Source organism: Cnephaeus nilssonii (assembly GCF_951640355.1).
Source record: "Cnephaeus nilssonii genome assembly, chromosome: 7".
NCBI lineage: Eukaryota > Metazoa > Chordata > Mammalia > Chiroptera > Vespertilionidae > Cnephaeus > Cnephaeus nilssonii.
This window is the reverse complement of record NC_137078.1, coordinates 13,350,595-13,370,296: the sequence shown is the minus strand read 5'-3', so window position 1 is coordinate 13,370,296 and position 19,702 is coordinate 13,350,595. Positions and strand designations below refer to the sequence as shown.

The window sequence follows — 19,702 nt, the reverse complement described above, 5'->3', positions numbered from 1 at the left end:
GCATTATAGGCCCACCTCAAGAAGCGAGAACAATCTCCAAAAATCTAAACTCTACACCTAAAAGAACTAGAAAGTGAATTAAGAAAAGCCCAGAATAAGCAGAAGGAAATAATAAAGATCAGAATGGAAGCAAATAACATAGACTCTAACAAACCAATACAAAAGATCAATGAAACGAAGAGTTGGTTCTTTGAAAAGACAAATATACTTGATGAACCTTTAGCCAGACTCAAGAATAAAAGAGAGAGGATTCTAAATAATTAAAATCAGAAATGAAAGAGAGGTAACAACTGACATCACAGAAATACAAAGGATTGTAAGGTAATACTATGAAAAACTACATGCCAACAAATTGGACAACCTGGGCAAAATGGACCAATTCCTAAAAAAAAAATACAATCTTCCAAAACTGAATCAGTAAGAAGCAGAAAAGCTGAACAGACCAATAACAACTAATGAAACTGAAGAATCTATAATAATAAAAGGGTAATATGCTAATTAGACCGGATAGCCAAACGATCTTCTGGATGACCTTCTGGACGAAGCTGCAGCTGCAAGGGCCAAGGCAAGCCATCACAGCTGCGAGGGATGAGCCCCTTGCATGAATTTTGTGCATCGGGCCTCTAGTAAAAAAAATAAAAATAAAAAATAAACCTCCCAACAAACAAAAGTCCTGGATCAGACTGCTTCACAGGCGAATTTTACCAAACATTCAAAGAACTAACACCTAACCTTCCTCAAACTATTCCCAAAAATTCAGGAGGAGGGAAGACTTCCAAACCCTTTCTATGAAGCCAGCATTATCCTAATTCCTAAACTGGATAAAGACACTATAAATAAAGAAAATTACAGGCCAATATTCCTGATGAACATAGATGCTAAAATCCTCAACAAAATATTAGCAAACCAGATCTAGTAATACATTAAAAAGATCATACACCATGACCAAGTAGAATTTATTTCAGGGATGCAAGGCTGGTATAATATCCGTAAATCAATAAATGTGACAAATCACATTAAAAAAATGAAAGAGAAAAATCACATCATCATATCAATAGATGCTGAAAAGGCATTCGATAAAATCCAGCACCCATCTTATATAATAAAAGGCCAGGGACCATAAGCATAACGACCGGAACGACCGCTCGACCAGTTGCCATGAGGTACACTGACCACCTCTCAGTCCCTCCCCTCCCCCTTTTCCCACCCCCCACCTGCACGCAAACGGGGAACCATGGGGAAGTGGGTGGGTGGCTGCGGGGTGGGACTGGGGACTGGAGAGCAGGCTTAATGGGTGACCTCTTGGTCCCTCCCCCCGGCCCTCAGGCTTCGATGGATCAGCGATGGTGAACGGGGTAACCGGGGTGGGTGGCGGGAGGACCAGGCTGGCTGTCAGGCCGTTGGATCCCCAGCTCATCCCAGCTGCTCGGGGGCTCAGGCTGGCAGGAAAGCGGGCGCCAGCAACTTCACCTCCATGTGCGTGCGCTAGGCCGGCCGCTGATGGAACACACTGCCCGCTCGGGGACGCTCACGCGGGCGCTGCCACCGCCGCTGCAGCTGCTGCTGGGGCTTGCAGCGCTGACGGAAGCTGAGGGGCTCGCCCGCAACCTACCTGCCCTGGCAGCGGAGGCGGCGTTTGGCCTGGGGACTGGCAAACGGGTAGAAGATGGTCCTCAACGCAGGCTAGGCCTAGGGACCCTACCCGCATGATTTCGTGCACAGGGCCTCTAGTTTATGATAAAAAACTCTCAGCAAGGTGGGAATAGAGGGATCATACCTCAAAATAATAAAGGCCATATATGACAAATGCACTGCCCACGTCTTACTCAATGGGCAAAAACTAAAATGTTTCCCTTCAGATCAGGAACAAGATAGGGATATTTGCTTTCACCACAGTTATTCAAATTGTACTGGAAGTCCTAGCCACAGTCATCAGACAAGAAAAAGAAATAAAAGGCATCCAAATTAGAAAGGAGGAAGTAAAACTTTCATTATTTGCAGATGACATAATATTGTATATAGAAAACCCTAAAGACTCCACCAGAAAATTACTAGATGTAATAAATGAATTTGGCAAAGTAGCAGGATACAAAAGTAATACCCAGAATTTGGTGGCATTTTTATAAACCATTAACAAACACTTCAAAAGGAAAACTAAAAACAATCCCAACAAAAAAAAAAATAAGGCACCTAAGAAAAATTTAACCAGGGAGCTAAAAGACCTGTACTCAGAAAACTATAGGAACTGAAGAAACAAACAGAGGAAGATGCAAACAAACTGAAGCAATATTGTGTTCATGGACTGGAAGAATTAACATTAAAATGGCCATACTACCCAAAGCAATCTATAGATTCAATGCAATTCCTATTAAAATACCAATGGCCTATTTCACCGATTCAGAACACACATTCCAAAAATTCATATGGAACAAATAAAGATCTTGAATATCCATAGCAATTTTGAGAAAGAACAAAGTTGGAGGGATCAAAATATCGGGTATCAAACTATACTACAAAGCCACTTATTCAAAACAGCCTGGTACTAGCACAAAAGCAGGCATATAGATCAACGGAACGGAACAGAGAGCCCAGAAATAAACCCATGCCTTCATGGTCAATTAATATTTGACAAAGGAGGCAAGAGCATACAATGGAGTAAAAACTGTCTCTTCAATAAATGGGGTTGGGAAAATTGGACAGGTACATGCAAAAAAAAAAAAAGAAAAGAAACTAGACCCCCAACTATCACCATATACAAGAATAAACTTAAAATGGAAAAAGACTTAAATAAATGTAAGGTGTGAAACCATAAAAACCCTAGAAGAAAACATAGGCTGTAAAATCTCAGTCATGTCTCTGAGCAATATTTTTGCTGGTATGTCTCTGAGGGCATGAGAAACAAAAGAAAAAATAAACAAATGGGACTACATCAAACCAAAAAGCTCCTGCACAACAAAACAAACCATCAAAAAAACCAAAAAGGTTTGGACCCCACAGTATGAGAGAACACATTTTCCAATGATCCGTCTGATAAGGGATTAATCTTTAAAATATATAAAGAACTTATATAATTCAACACCAGGAAGAGAAACAATCCAATTAAAAAATGGGCAAAGGATCTGAATAGACACTTCTCCAAAGAGAACATAGAGATGGCCAATAGATATGTGAGAAAACACTCAAGGTCACTAATCATCAGAGAGATGCAAATTAAAATCACAATTAATTCTCACACCTGTCAGAATGTCTACTATCAATAAATCAACAAGTGTTGGCGAAGATGTGCAGGAAAGGGAACCCTAGTGCAATGTTGGTGGAAATGCAGATTGGTGCAGCCACTGTGGAAAATAGTATGGAGTTTCCTCAAAAAGTAAAAAATGTGCCCTGACCTGTGCTGATCAATGGTTAGAGCATTGCCCTGCACACTGAAGGGTTACAGGTTCAATTCCCAGTTGTGGGTTCACGCCCCAACCCTGGTTGGGGTGTATGAGGGAGGCAACCAGTCAATGTCTATCTCATCTCTCTCTCTCTCTCTCTCTCTCTCTCTGAAAGTAATGGGAAAAAAATATCCTCTAGTGAGGATTAACCAGAAACAAACAAAAATCTGCCTTTTGATTCAGCAATCCCACTTCTGGGATTATATCCTAAAAATCTGAAACCAATCAGAAAGTATATATGCACCCTTATAGCAGATTTATTTATAATAGCCAAGATCTTGAAACAGCCCAAGTGCCCACCAGCAGATGATGGATAAAAAAGCAGTGGTACATTTACACAATAAAATACTATGCTGCTATAAGAAAGAAGGAATCCTTTGCAGCAGTACGCATGGACCTGGAGATGATTATGCTAAGTGAAATCAGCCAGTCAGAGAAAGACAAATACTGTATGACTTCACTAATATGTGGAATCTAATAAACAAAATAAACTTACAAACAAAACAGAACCAGAGGCACGGATACATGGAACAGACTGACAAATGACAGAGGGGAGGGTGGTGAGGGGGCTGGAGAGAGGAAGGTGAAGGAATTAATAACTAAAGGACATATATGCATGCATATACCACGGACACAGACAATAATGTAGTGAAGGTCATGGGAGGGGGGGTTGGGTAGAGGTGGGCAAAAGGAGGGTAATGGGGGATATCTGCAATAGTGTCAACAATAAAAATTTTAAATTATGAAGAAAAGAAAATGTAGTATATTCATACCATGAAATACATATGCAGCCTTAAAAAGAAGGAAATCCTGTCATAGGCTATACTACATGGATGAACCTCAAAACATTATGCTAAGAGAAATAAGCCAGCCACAAAAGAAAACTACTATTTAATTCTACTCATATAAGGAAGGTATATAAAGTTATGAAATCACAGACACAAAGAATAGTGGTTGCCAAGGGATTGGAAAGGAGGGGGGGGGGCAATCAGTGTTTCATAGACAGAGCTTCAGCTTTGTAAAATGAAAAAGTTCTAGAAATCTGTTATATACAAAGTAAATATACTTTAACATTCTGAACTATACACTCAAAATATTTAAGATGGTAAAGTTAATGTATGTGCTTGTTACTACAATTAAAAATGAAAACAAAGACATGGTGAATCATAATACATGTGGCTGGGAGTGATGTGTTCTGATAAAGACTGAAGCACCAGATTTATTAATTAGGAGGTGATCAGGGGCCAAGGTACTGAATACTGGAGAATGATCTAGGACAGGAGCCAGACAGAAGAGTGAGTAGGAAAAGAAAAGAGAAAGCAACTGTGAACCATATTCTCCAGAAGCCTGGCTTATAAGAAAAGTGAGAATTATGGTGAAAACAAGTTTTTAAAAAAGGAGAATCCTGAGAAAAAGGGGCTATTGAATTCTAGTCCCTTCACTTCTTCCAGCCTAGCGTTATCAGTAAAATGGGCATTCCTTAAGAGTAGCAGGTATGGTGACTAGCGACAGATTGATGCAATGAGTCTAGCACAATGCAGGGACACAGAGATGAGGTTGTCATGGGGTGACTCAGAAGCCCAAGTCTTTGAGGAATGCTGAAATAGGACCATGAGGCTGGTCAATCAGACAGTAACAAGCAGGGAGAAAAGTCAGAAAACAAGACTCAACAAGGAAGGGCCTTCATATGGAAGTGTCTGGCTTTCACTGCCCCTGCCATCATCTGGAGATGAGTATTCTACTCCAGAGGCTGTGAGGGAAGGAGGCGGCCTGTGGTACAGGTTTCTGATTCCAGTGAAGGTAAAAAGGCGAATGGGAAGTCCTCTTTCAGGAGGTTGAGATTCAGAGAATTTGATGAAGACACAGCTATAAACGCTACAGGTGCACTACTATGTTGGGGGACAGATGAGGAGGAGGAAGAAGCCAGCCCAACTGAAAAAAATTACAGAAAAAGACTTCAGAGACTGTAGCTTGGGGGTAACAATAGCAAATGCACAGAATCACACACTGAGGTCATTTCTGTCTCCAAATGACCAAGTGCTCAAGACAGTGGGAAAGGCTCTACTGTTCTGAATGACACTGATGATACTGAGCTCTACAGTGAACAAATCTGGGTGAGGGGCCTAGTTATTATCTACTAGAGGCCTGGTGCACAAAATTTGTGCATGGGGTGGGGGGTGGGGGGTCCCCTCAACCCGGCCTGCACCCTCTCGCAATCCGAGACCCCTTGGGGGATGTCCGACTGCCGGTTTAGGCTCTCACAATCCGGGCCCGCTGGCTCCTAACTGCTCGCCTGCCTGTCTGACACCCCTAACCACTCTGCCTGCCTGATTGCCCCTAACCACTCGCCTGCCTGCCTGATCACCCCTAACCACCTCTGCCTGCCTGTCTAATTGCCCCTAACTGCTCTCCTACCAGCCTGATCACCGCTAACCACCTCTGCCTGCCTGATCACCCCTAACTGCTTGCCTGCCTGCCTGATTGTCCCTAACTGCCTCTGCCTTGGCCCCCACACCCAGGACCCAGGCTTCCCTCCTCCAGCCAGCCACATGCACCTGGGACCAGGGCTTCCCTCCCTCTCGCTGGCCACAAACACCCAGGACCCAGGCTTCCCTCCCTCTAGCTGGCTGCAGGCACCCGGGACCCTGGGTGGCCCTGCCCAGGCCCTGGCTTTGTCAGGAAGGACGTCCTAAATGACGTCCAGTCTATCTGGTCTAATTAGCATATTACCCTTTTATTAGTATAGATAAAGTTGCCTGCTGGATATTGCTATACAGCAAAATCATTCACTGATATATTAAAAGGGTTTTCTGCACCCTTAATCGACAGATGTTTTCTTCAGTTTTTCCAGCTGGAAGAATCATATGTCATTCCATATTTGCAAGCAAGCTCAAAACTTGCCCTAGCTCTTGTTTTCTTGGCAAGTTCTCCCAATTACCCCCAAAACCTTCTCTTTTCACACAGATTTTAGAAAATAGCAATAATGAAAGTAGAATAACAGAAATTCCTCCAGCAACTCCTTCATTCCCACACAAATGTTAATTAAGTACCAATTACATATAAACAATTGGACTAGGCAATATAGAAGATTCTAAAGGAGAAGATTAAAATGTTTGCCACAGTGCTTTCCCATTTTACCATGTGAAGTATTGTGTTTCTCCATCCGTTCTAGATATTTCTCTGCATCTTTTCCACCAGGATTTACTCTCTGAGGGAATAAGCTCTCTTTCTTCCAGTCCAAGTGTCCAGGCCACCTTGGAGAATTTGACTCCTTAGTGTCTTCTTTCAAGAGGTTCCTGATAATCTGAGTTTTCAAATAGTCTTCCTTCACTTTTGATTTAAAATGTGACTGACTTGGAAAAGCAGCCAACTTAGACTCAAAAACAGGAAGTGAAAAGACAAATATGAGTTCAGTCTCATGGTGAACAACATCTGGGGCACAAGTGTGGTGTGAGATGATTATATACTGTTTGAGAGGACTACTCCAAAGCTGAAATATGACATTAATTGGAAATTATTACTATACTAGAGGCCTGGTGCACGGATTCGTGCACTGGTGGGGGTCCCTTGGAGTTGCCTGTAGGGATCGGGCCGAAACTGGTGCCTGCCACTCTTGCTCATCCTGGCCTCGCTGCGCCTGCTGCTGCCTGCTGCTGCCACTGCTCAGTAGGCTCGCTGCTGCTCCGCTGTGGTCTCCAAGCTGTGGCTGCCAGTTGTGAGCCCTGCGTCGGGCACCTGTCGGTCAGCTGAGTGGCGCTCCCCCTGTGGAGCGCACTGACCACCAGGGGGCAGCTCCTGCATTGAGCGTCTGCTCCCTGCTGGTCAATGTGCGTCATAGCGACCGATCAACCAGTCGTTCGGTTGCTTTAGGCTTTTATATATACAGATAGTACATAAGAACGAAAGTTGTTTTATGGAGAGAGCTCTCATTTCTATTATTACTTAAGCATAAGGAAAACTAAAGGACTACATTAATATAGTCATTAATGAAGTATCAATTGTTTATCTCAACCTATCTCAAATATATTAAAGAGGATTTGTTTGAAGATTTTTAATTAAAAAATATAAAAGAATTATTTCTTTTGTAGGATTAAATTGTTAGGCGATTCAAAGAATAACAGACAGAAGATAGGTGTATCACTTAAGTTTTAACATTTCTCATATTTCTGAGTGAAGCAATATATTCATCCTTAAATCTTTGTTTAATATTTAAAAGTTAAAAACTAAGGATACACACACATGGTTATTCTGTAAAAGTAATCATGTGTGTTAAAATTCTCCAGAAACATTTACTCTTTTGGCTAACAGATATTTTAATATCTGTTGTATTTGGTGGCAAAAATATCCTTCACACTCAATTAATATTTTAAAAAAGATGGTTCATTTCCCAATGATGACATGAGTATTTGTTTTAATTTGTTTTTGAAATACTCATTAGTTTTCTTATGTAGCTCTACAATTAATATGGAAAGTAAAACCAAACAACTGCTTTAAAAATTAAAAAATGAAGCTAACATAGCTTCAGTGCTGCCTGTCATCCAGGAAAGGTGCACCCTGAGAGCAAGTAAGAGGTTTTCTGGAATGTTCCCGTGCTTCTGGCCCACATACTTTGTCATTTCAATAGCATTTTTCCTTCCCATTTTAGTGTGACCCAGTGACAAGGCTACAAAGACTCATTACCATCCTTGTCTTTAGAGAGCACCTTGCCTTTAGTGAGCAATGGAATCATTCCCTCCACAAACATTTGCAGAGCACCTACTATGTGCAGGCACTACTCCAGACAGTAAGATTTAGTCCTGGCAAAACAAAATCCCTTAATGGAGCTTACACTCCAATTGAGGGAACAACGGAACCAACTTCCTAAAAAGGGGAAGGGTGAGGGGAAGCAAAGGCCTTTGGTAGGTGCCAAGTTGTCTAAGCAAGACACCACTTGTTTTTGGTATCGCATTTCTTTCAGGAAGGAACTCCAACTGAGGCTCCTGAGGGTGTAGATGCTGGTTCTTTACTTTCTTGGTCTGCAAACCTGATTTAGATCATGGCCATCAGGGATGCCATTTACCACTGCCCTAAAAACATTCCTGAGTGGCTTCCATGCTTCCTCTCTTGTAAGTAGAGAGTACATAGGACTCAGGGCCAGGAGAGAAGGGCAGCCACAAGGGCCTTGGAAACAGTGTTATTCCAACCCCAAATACCTAACTCCATAGAACAAGATAAAAATAATGTAAGATTTTATGCTTTCACATCCCTCGTGGTTCTAACCATAGCCATCCTTAAGGACATTTAATTTTTTTGATATGGGAAGAATAATAAACATAGAAGTCAGCAGCTCCTTATTTAAATAGAGACCAGCATACTTATCCTACCTAATAATAGACAAATATGCAAATTGACCATACCTCCAACACACCCACCATCCAATCAGAGCGAGCATGCAAATTAACCCAAACCAAGATGGCTACAGCCACAGAGAGCAAGGTTTCCTAGGTAACAGAGGAAGCCAAGCTTTCCGCCTGCCATTGCCACGCCTAAGCCTCCACTCAAGCTACAAAGTTTTAATTATAGAAGGCAAACAAATTCAAACAAATGGCGGCAGAATAGAGCTTGAGAGAGCAGGCCAGGGTTGCCCCCGGCAACAGGGAAAGCAAAGCTTTCCGCACACCCTGGCCAGGCTCACCCACTTAAGGCTACAAAGTTTCAATTGTAGAAGGTGAATTAACTGCCACAGAAATGACTGCCGCCCTGGAGGGAACAGCAGGCTTGGCTCCGCTCCAGGCTACAAAGTTTCAATTGTAGAAGGAAAATAAATTCCAGATAACAGGGCCTCCGCTTGGGTTGCCAGGGGGCGTGGCCCACCTGCAAACCACCACAGGCCCCTCGCTCAGGCCGCCCCACGCCCCAAGGGAACACCCACCTGATCCGGGACACCCTTCAGGGCAAACCAGCTGGCCCCCACCCCTGTACCAGGCCTCTATCCTATCTAATAAAAGAGTAATATACAGATTGATCATCACTGCAACACACAATATAGCTGCCCCCATGTGGTCAAAGATCCTGCCCCCATGTGGACACAAGATGGCCACCACAAGATGGCCAGCAGGAGAGGGCAGTTGGGAGGCACCCGGCCTGCAAGGGAGGGCAGTTGAAGGTGATCAACCCTGCAGGAGAGGGTACTTAGGGGTGACCAGGCCTGCAGAGGAGGGAAGTTGGGGGCAAACAGGCTGGCAGCGGAGTGGTTAGGGGGTGATCAGGCTGGCAGGCAGAAGCAGTTAGGGGCAATCAGGAAGGCAGGCAGGCAAGCAGTTGGGAGCCAGCAGTCCTGGATTGTGAGAGGGATGTCCGACTGCCCGTTTAGGCCCGATCCCGGTCTAAACGGGCAGTCGGACATCCCTTGAGGGGTCCCATATTGGAGAGGGTACAGGCTGGGCTGAGGGACAACCCCCTTCCGTGCACGAATTTCATGCACCGGGCCTCTAGTTATACATAAAACTGAAGGTTTTTGCTGAGGGCAGTTAACCCTGCGTAAGTGTGGTAAAAGAAGAATGTAAAAAACTTAGGGGTCAAAAGTTTGGAAAATCATGACACCCCCTGCCAAGGGTAGGTACATACAACTTTTGTAGACAATCAAGGGGGAACTGTGGCTTCCTAGAGCAGAGGTTAGGAAACCTTTTCTGTAAAGAGTCAGATAAATATTTCAGTTCTGCAGCTATAAGGTCTCTGTCACAGTGATTCAACTCTATCCCTGTGGCTGGAAAGCAGCCACAGACCATAAGTGAACAAATGACTATGGCTGTGTTCCAATAGAACTTTATTTATGAACACAAATTTGAATTTCTTATATTTTACCTGTCATGAAATATAATTCCTTTTATTTTTTTCAAACATTATAAAACATAAAAACCATTCATAGCTTGTAAATCCTACAAAAACAAATGGTGCACTGGGTTTGGCCACAGGCTGTAGTTTGTCAACCCCTGTCCCAGAAGGTGACAGCAGGGCCCAGCCCTTTTTTGTAGTCACAGAGCCCAGCACAGGGCCTGACCCTAAATAATCAATCAAGAGGTAGATGTTCCTTTGTCCTCTGGAGGCTTGCTTGCAATGTTGAGAAAAACTGGGTAGTAAAAATTGAGAAATGCTCTGATTGCATATCTGCTTTTAGTCCTGTCTGAACATCACACTCTCTCTGGACTTGTCTTCCCTATCTGTAGAATAAAGCATACTATTAGCTGCTTTATAAATTATCTTCTACCTATGAACTCCTATGGTCCTTCATTTACAACAAAGTAAGAGAAAACTATACTCACGAACAGGTCAACAATACAAAGTCAACTCTAAATGAGCTCACACAGTTCCTTTACACAGGTGAAGGCGAAACTTTTGGAATAGGGAAGAGGTGCTGCATTTGGGGAAAGTGTGTATCTGAATATCACTAGCAAGATGGCAACTTACTGTCCAAAGGTAAACCCCATATTTCAACATACTTCTTCACTGTTACACGGGCCTAAGCCAAAATTTGTCGGAGGCACCATTGTAAGATGGTAGAGTAGTGTATTAGATGAATTTTCTTTAGAGAAAAACAGCTCCCCTAAGCACACTGGGATCATTTCATTTTGTTGTACATTATCTACTTAGCATTACTTGAGGGAGACACACAGGTAAGGAAAAGGGAATGGCAGGAGTACTGACTTGGAGAGAGAGAGAGAGAGAGAGAGAGAGAGAGAGAGAGAGAGAGAGAGAGAGAGAGAGAACGAACACGGTAGGTGAGGGCCCCGCAGAGACACTTATGAGCACATCTGCTAACTAAGGCAATGGTGTTAACAGCAGACTGGCAACTGGGGTCCCCCTCCCTGTTCAAGAATGCATGGGAAACTCTCAAAAGGCAGGATACAGGTGAGCAATTAGAAATTTATGGCAGGTAAGAAATCACCAAGACCTAAAGTGAGGGAGGACGAGTGGAGCTTATTATCAGAGAAACACTTAATAGAATTTGTACAAACTGGTAGCTAGCTAGGCATGGGCAAGTGGAGGGAAGGAAGCTGTCTGCTGTCTTAGGAGATGGAGAGGTTATGGTATAACCAACTAGGCTGCAGAATTCAGGAGCAGGGGTACTAGGTAAACCCTCATTGAAAGGCATTTCTGATTATTTAAATGGGTTAGCAAAATAAGGATCATGATTTCTAATCAACACTGGTTATACTAAGATTCTTAACATGAGACTCAGTGTCTAAGATGTATAAAGGTAGGTGGCTTCAGAATAAAACTTCCTGTAAAAAAAATACCAACATTAACCTATTTAGAGTTGAGACGCTGTTTAATGCGAGTCAATGTGATGGACGTTTGTGGGTGCCAAATTAAATAGACTCGCCAGTTCTGATTATGAGAGAAGTGCCAAAGGCTTCAAGAAAGGAGAAGCTGGCAACATCTCTCAATGGTTAATCAGACATCTGTGACAGACTCTGCAGATTCCTTGCCGTCTAGAGTAGGACAGACACAGAGGGAAGGGGCACCCTCACCCCTTTGAAAAACCACCACACATGCTGAGTTAATAGCCATGGCATTGACAGGGACGACAACCACTGAGCTGCTCACCTAGACACTCACCTTTTCCATTAACAGCCAATCCCGTGGCCATGGCTGCAGTCACGGAGCCAGACACCTGAGGCACCAGTGGGTGTATTCGGGGCCTGCTCCCCATTCTAGCTCGCTCGGCACCAGGGCCCAATAAAGCTCCGACTGGCTTTTCAGCTGCCACTTCCGGTGTCACCGTATCCCCCTGACCCTGCTCAACGGGGTCCAGTTTCTCAGGGCTCTCACTCTGAAAGCCGTCCACTGTGGTCCTGCTCTTAATGGGACTCTTAGGCACAAGTATCTTTATACCTGATTTTGCTAGGTCCATATTCTTTCGGTTCGAGAGAGATGGAGTTGTGTTTTTCCTGAACTTCTGGCTGGCAGCAAATAGTTGACTGTTTTTGGACTCAGGGTCTTTGCCAATCACTAGTGATTTAGGAGTGGTCTTAGAAAAATTGCTGTTGGTGGATCTGGAAATCTGTTTCCGGGCATTGTTTGGAGAGGTCCTATTTGTTCTGGTTAATGTGTTTTCTTTCTGCTTTTCAGTGTGGCGTCTGTTAAAATCATGAATGTATTCCTCACAGTTCACAAGATGCTGTTCTGGTTCCCAAGTGTCATCCTCACTGTCGTAGCCTTTCCACCGAACCAAATATTCTGTCTTCCCTTTTTTGTTTTTCCTTTTGTCAACAATGCTTTCTACCTGTTTATAAAAGAAAAGAAAAAAGTATAAACATAATATCTAAAAAATACAAGCCTAATAACATCAAAAATAATAAAAACCACAACAGTGAAAATGATCTTCTCTTCCCTAAATCAAATCATCTGAAAACAGAAAAGTAACACAACATATGTAATTTTTGCAATTTCCTTGAAATTAAGTCAAACAAAACATAATAACAGTCACCCATAGGAACCCTCGTGCACTGCTGGTGGGATTGCAGACTGGTGCAGCCACTGTGGAGAACAGTATGGAGTTTCCTCAAAAAACTGAAAATGGAACTCCCATTTGACCCAGTAATCCCACTCCTGGGAATATATCCGAAGAAACTAGAAACACCAATTAGAAAGGATATATGCACCCCTATGTTCATAGCAGCGCAATTCACCATAGCTAAGATTTGGAAACAGCCTAGGTGCCCGTCAGCAGATGACTGGATCAGAAAACTGTGGTACATCTACATCTACACAATGGAATACTATGCTGCCATAAAAAAGAAGGAATTCTCATCATTTGCAGCAACCTGGGAGGAATTGGAGAACATTATGTTAAGTGAAATAAGTCAGTCAATGAAAGAAAAATACCACATGATCTCACTCATTTATGGATAATAAAGAACATTATAAACTTGAACAAAAAGATAGATACAGAGACAGTAAAGCATCAAACAGACTGTCAAATTACAAGGGGAAGGTTAGGGAGAGGTGGGGGAGATAAGAGATCAATCAAAGGACTTGTATGCATGCATATAAGCATAACCAATGGATGCAAAACTCTGGGGGGTGGGGGCATATATGGGAGTGGGGTGTGGGGAGGGCAATGGTAAGATATGTACACATATAATACCTTAATAAAAAAATTGAAAAAAAAAATAAAATAAAATAAAAACTGAAAAAAAAAAAAAAAGAAAAGAAAAAGAAAAAAAACACTTCTGGAAAATTCCATGTAAATCAGTTTCGTGGTAGAAAAAGTTTAAAAGTTTTAAATACAAGGGGTAAAGAGACTGTCCCAAGACAAAACTATGTTTAATACTATTTTTTTTTCTAAATCAATTTTCATTCCAGAAACATAAGTACAGTAAACCAGAGGACCTCATTTCCCTTTCTTCCATTTCCTTAAAGCTAAAGCAGGGGCTCATGAAGCAGGGTAAGTGTCTTTGGAATGTACCTCTGCAACCTTCTCTTGCCAGTCCCCCCCTCCCCCCCGCCTCCCCGTTCTGCCGCTCTCTCAGGAAACCTAAAGGAGGTACAACAGGTACCAGTTTAGCAGATGCGGAGGGTGCATGTGCTGTGTTTTCTGTATACTCAGTGGCCAGCTTTGTTTAGACACTGAAAAAGGCAGTAACAGGGGAAATACTAGATCAGGGGTTGGTGAACATTATGTAAAGGACCACATGGACCATGTGGTCTGACAGCTACTCAACTCTGCCACTGTAGCACCAAAGCAGCTACAAACAACACGTGAATGAGGTGTTATTAAACAAACAAACATACACACATCCAAAAAAACTATTCATGGACACTAAAATTAGGATCTTGCAATTTTCACGTGTCATAAAATATTATACTTTTGATTTTTTTTCAACTATTAACAACCACGACAGGCCTCTAATACCAACTTCAGACTAAACTGGGGACATGAACATCCCTCCCCCCCTTCAATACAAGGACATATGTCCTCCTCTTTGAAAGCTTAAACAGAAAGTCCTGTTGATTCCTACTCTGAGTTGCTAAAATAAGTTAATCTCCCACCAAAATGTATCACCTGAATTCCACAAAATGTTTTACTGGCATATTAAGCCTAAAATTATTTCCAACAATTATAGTTGTGAGGGAGGAAAACCAGAAGAGAGACACATAAATAAATCTTTCTTCAAGTGTCCATTCCCTTCCCCTTGAGTTCTCCCTCTTCCTGACAATATAACTTTCTGAAAAACAGTATCAACAAACTATCTTTCTCAAAGTATATAATGCAGGGTTCCACTTCTAGTTACACAATTTCAATGCAAAGAACTTTATACAAAACCAACTCTTCATAGAAGTAAAGAATTGCAGATAATTTCTACTAAGATTTTTAAAAACCAAAACAAAATGAAGAAAGGCATAAAAATCCCATCTACATTACCAAGGTAGTGTTTTGCAATGTTACCCACAATAATATGTAGAATAAAATGCTGGCAAATACAAATCATAACAACTTCGTTGAGTACCAGTGGCATAGTACACTGACCAAAGTTCTCTGTTAGAATTTCCTTCTAAAACTCAATCTAAAAAAACAAAATGTGAAACAAGTAAAACCAAGGCTTTCTTAGTATTATAAAGTTCTCTGATGATGTACAGAGCAGTAAAATTAACCAAAAAGGGTCATTCCAAACACCGAACCCATTTTACCTACCTCAGAGCACAGTGCAGGATCTCTAGGCCCAGGAATGCGCTACAGGGTTGCGGAAGACAGAAACAAAAGGATAGGCAAAAAGTTTGCTAACACATGAACAAAAAAATCCAAGGAGAAACCCAAACTGGTTAAAGAGCTCAGTAAGAGAAGGATGAAAGAGTAACTGTCATGGTTGCAATTACAATACCAAATGGTCTGAGAAACAATATCAGGGCAAAGCATGTAAATATATTGGCTTACAAGAAAAAGACCAAGCTACAAAATATACTCAGCAGGAAAAGTTTGTCACATTGTATCATCATCAATAACTGTGTCAGCATCCATACTGGTTGTTAATACTTGCTTGGATGCCTCCCAGAACAGTGGAAATAGGCTGTTAGAATAACTTTGAAAACACAAGCAATGGTGAAAGCTTTTCTTGGGTTTGGGTATTACACCAATGGCTGGGTAATTTGGAATAACAGAGCATCATTATGGAAAAATAAATTCTATCTAATAAAGAGGGAATATGCTAATTGACCCTCACACCGTCACAAAGATGGCAGCGCACACAGCCAATAAGGAGGGGATATGCTAATTGACTGTCCCACCCTCAAAGATGGTGGCACCCACAGCCACAAGATGGAGACACCCAGTCCCCTCAGCCCCGCCGGGGCACCTGCCTCCAGAGTCCCCCAGTCTCCTCAACCCCCCAGCCCCCAGGGCCGGCCCGAGGAGCAGGCAAGCCTAGGATGGCGGCTGCCCAGCAGCCCAGGGCCACCCGAGGCTTGCGCTGCCAACAGTGGCAGCAGCAGAAGTGTGATGGGGCGTCGCCTTTCCCTGATCGCTGGGTCACCTCCTGCCCCTGAGGGCTCCTGGACTGTGAGAGGGGGCAGGCAGGGCTGAGGGACCCCCGCTCCAGAGCATGAATTTTCATGCACTGGGCCTCTAGTAAATAAATAAAACCCTTATATAAAAGAATTCTGGTGGACCTTGGAAAAGCAACAGCTTTTTAGATGAAGAAGATCCGTTTTTCACCAGCAATCTGAAACTTGCATTAACTAAGAACAGTTGTTAACTAGAAAGAAAACAGGCAGATGGTTCTACTGCAAGATATAGAGGAGTAATATAAACATAACTATTTGACAGCACTAGAAAGAAACCAAGAGCCCAACACCAAGGAGACTGGACTCTTAAAACAAGGGTACCCAATGACTTCTGTGCTCCCTCATTTGCTGCTGACAGCATACAGTCAGAAAGTGGAGTCTTACAGGCTTTAGTGTCCAAGAGCTGAGTCAGGACTGAACAGAGTGGCTAACATCTGAGGAATCGGTAACAAAGAGAAGCCCCCCACCCCAACATATTAACCCCTTCAAGTCCTCAGCACTCTCCTGAACTATACCAGGCCAGGGGAAAGCAACAGTTGGTATGTTGGGAGCACCCAAACCACCCCCAAGTTTGATGATTCACTAGGAGGTTTCACAGGACTCAGCATACAGTCCCACTCACAGCTATGATTTATTACAGTGGAAGGATATTAAGCAAAATAAGCAAAGGGATAGCTTACATGGGATCCAGCCTGGGGGAAACCAACTGCAGGCTTACATGGTTTCTCTCCCAGTGGAGACACACTGAATGTGCTTTGAGTTGGGTCTTACACCAATGGTTGAGTTGTTGCAACACATGCGAAGTGTTATCTATCAGAGAAGCTCATTAGAGATTCAATATCCAGGATTTTTACTGGGGGTTGGTTACATAGGCACCCTCTGCCTAACATGCATCAAAATTTCACATTCTTGGAAGGAAGCAGATGATGTGCAGCACAAACCATACCAACACAGTCCAACTTAAACACAAGGTAGAGTTTCATATCTGGGATGGCATTATAAGGAGCTCTGCAGACACGCTTCCAATAAGCAAAGCTGGTGGAAAAAAAATCCTAAAACTAAACTCTATGGCCAGGGAGCGAATGAAGAAAGATTTACTCAAGAAAACCTGCTAACACTTGATAAGAACAAAGGAAGTTTGTGACTTTTGGGCCCTGACCCACTTCCTTCTTTCCCCACCAGTTCAGAGTGACAACAGCTACCATACCCACCAGGATTCGGGCTAGCAGCACTCCCTCTCTCCCACGCAAAGTAGAAGAGGCAAATAAATCCCTGATGAGGATGACAGAGAATTAAGGTCAGGGGCTCCTTTCCTCAAACTGGCTTTACTCAGATGGAGGCTCTACCCCCGGGGCGACAGGACCAAAATACTGGGGTTTTGACTGCTCTTGCCCCAATCCACTCATCGGGGAGAAAGTCAATGCTGGGAGAGGCAAGCTGAGACCAGAGGCTACCACTTACTTGGCATCAGACTAGTGGTTCAGAGATTTTGCCTGGGGGAGAGGTATCTATAAGAAAAGAAATGTGACTTTATTTGAGACAGAGTTTCAGAAAGTTTAAACCTATGGATGTTCTTGAAAATGGTAACTAAACAAATTAAACTATAGCTCACCTAGTTCACCAGGGAAAGCCAGGGAAAGGGACAGCCAAGAAGTGCTTTCTTGGGATAATAACAAATCTCAAAGACTGGACGCAAAAACTACCCCTGCCTAAATTTAATTGGATCAGGCTTCTGAACAATTTATGCACCAGGCATTGTCAAAATCAGTAGAGTAATTAGTAGAGTCTAAAGAGCTAGGTGTACTACCAAATAAAGCCAGCAGCTTAGGAAGAAGGGAAAGAGGCAAAGAAGACCCTAGTCAAACCACTGTCATCCCACTCACCCAAAGCTGGGACCTCTAGGAGTCACATCAAAGCCTCACAATGGGGGAATAGACCACTATATTAGTCTTGCCAAGACATAAATCAAACCACCAAGCAAGTAACAAAAATAAATCCAGTATCCAGAGCTGTTACATATAATCTAAAATGTTCAGTTTTAAAAAATTACAAGATATGGAAAAAACACAACAAGAACAAATGACCCATACACTGGGAATAAAAAACAGGCAACAGAAACTGCTTGTGAGAGGGAGAGCTACCAAGTATAACAAAGACTAACAGTAAACAAACAAATATTATACCAAGATTATATGTCAATGATTTAGGTAACTTACATGAATAAACAAATTCTAAAAAAAAAAAAAAAAAAAAAGATACACTGCCCTAGCTGATTTGGCTCAGTATAATCTCAGTAGATGCATAAAGAGCAATTAAACACTCAATAGACTAGAAATAGAGGGAACTTCCTCAACCTGATAAAGGGCATCTACAAAATACACACAGCTAATATATTAAACTAGAGACCTGGTGCACGGGATTCGTGCACTGGTGGGACGCGTGGCCTGCAGGAATCGGCCTGCCGTGGGAGCACCACTCATCCCGGTCAGCCGAGTGGTGCTCCCACTGTGGGAGCGCACTGACCACCAGGGGGCAGCTCTTGAGTGTCTTTCTCCTGGTGGTCAGTGCTCATCATAGCGACTGGTCAAGCGGTCGTTCTGGTCGTTCTGCCATTTGGTTGCTGGGCTTTTATTATATAGGATGGTGAAAGACTGAATCCCTTCCCCTGCCCCAAATAAAAAACAAGACCTCTCTCCACTTCCATGCAAAATTGTATTAAAGTTCTAAGTAATTAAGCAAGAAAAGAAATAAAAAGACATCCAGATTGAAATGGGAGAAGTAAAATTATCTCTATTTGCAGATGACATGATTGATATAGAATAACGTAAAGGAGACCAACAAAAACTATTGGAATTAACAAGCGCAGTAGCCTAACAGGCCACATAAATCAATATACAAAAATAAACACATGCAGTAGTATACTGCATCAACTGTATATAGTAGCAGTGATCCTAGTTAAAGTGAAAAGACACTACATAATCATGGATCAGGCGATGCAACAGTGTTAATCTATACTAATAATCTATTCTATACTAATAAAAGGGTAATATGCTAATTAGACTGGGTCGACCGGACATCTTCCGGTCATCCGGTCCTCCTTCCAGACAAAGCCACGGTGGTGGGGGCCGAGGCAGAGGCTTTTAGGGGTGATCAGGCTGGCAGGAGAGGGTGGTTAGGGGTGTTCAGGAAGGCAGGCAGGTGAGCGGTTAGGAGCCAGTGGTCCCGGATTGCGAGAGGGATGTCCGACTGCCAGTTTAGGCCCGATTCCTCCTAAACCGGCAGTCGGTCATTCCCCGAGGGTTTCCGGCTTGAAGAGGGTGCAGATTGGGCTGAGGGACACCGCCCCCATGCACAAATTTCGTGCACCAGGCCTCTAGTCCTATATAATAAAAGGGCAATATGCAAATTGACCCTAACGGTGGAATGACCTCTTGTTATGATGCGCACTGACCACCAGGTGGCAGACGCTCAATGCAGGAGCTGCCCCCTGGTGGTCAGTGCGCTCCCACAGAGGAAGCTCCACTCAGCCACAAGCCAGACTGACCGCTGCAAGCACAGTGGTGGTGGTGGGAATCTCTCCAGCCTCCTCCACAGCTCCTGGGCTGCCAGAGGGATGTCTGACTACCAGCTTAGGCCTGATCTCCCAGGGATTGGGCCTAAGTCAGCAGGTGGACATCCCCCGAGGGATCCCGGACTGGGAGAGGGCACAGGCTGGACTGAGG

At 43.1% G+C, this 19,702-nt stretch overlaps 1 protein-coding gene across 2 annotated transcripts in view; it reads right to left on the bottom strand.

Annotated features, from left to right (window-relative positions):
- CDYL (chromodomain Y like) overlaps nucleotides 1-19,702 on the bottom strand; it is a 229,569-nt gene that overhangs the window by 83,926 nt on the left and 125,941 nt on the right. For both annotated transcript variants that reach the window (XM_079777464.1, XM_079777465.1), the window contains exon 2: nucleotides 12,036-12,702. In XM_079777464.1, the coding sequence (XP_079633590.1) occupies nucleotides 12,036-12,702 (667 nt within the window). The remainder of the gene's footprint in view (nucleotides 1-12,035; nucleotides 12,703-19,702) is intronic.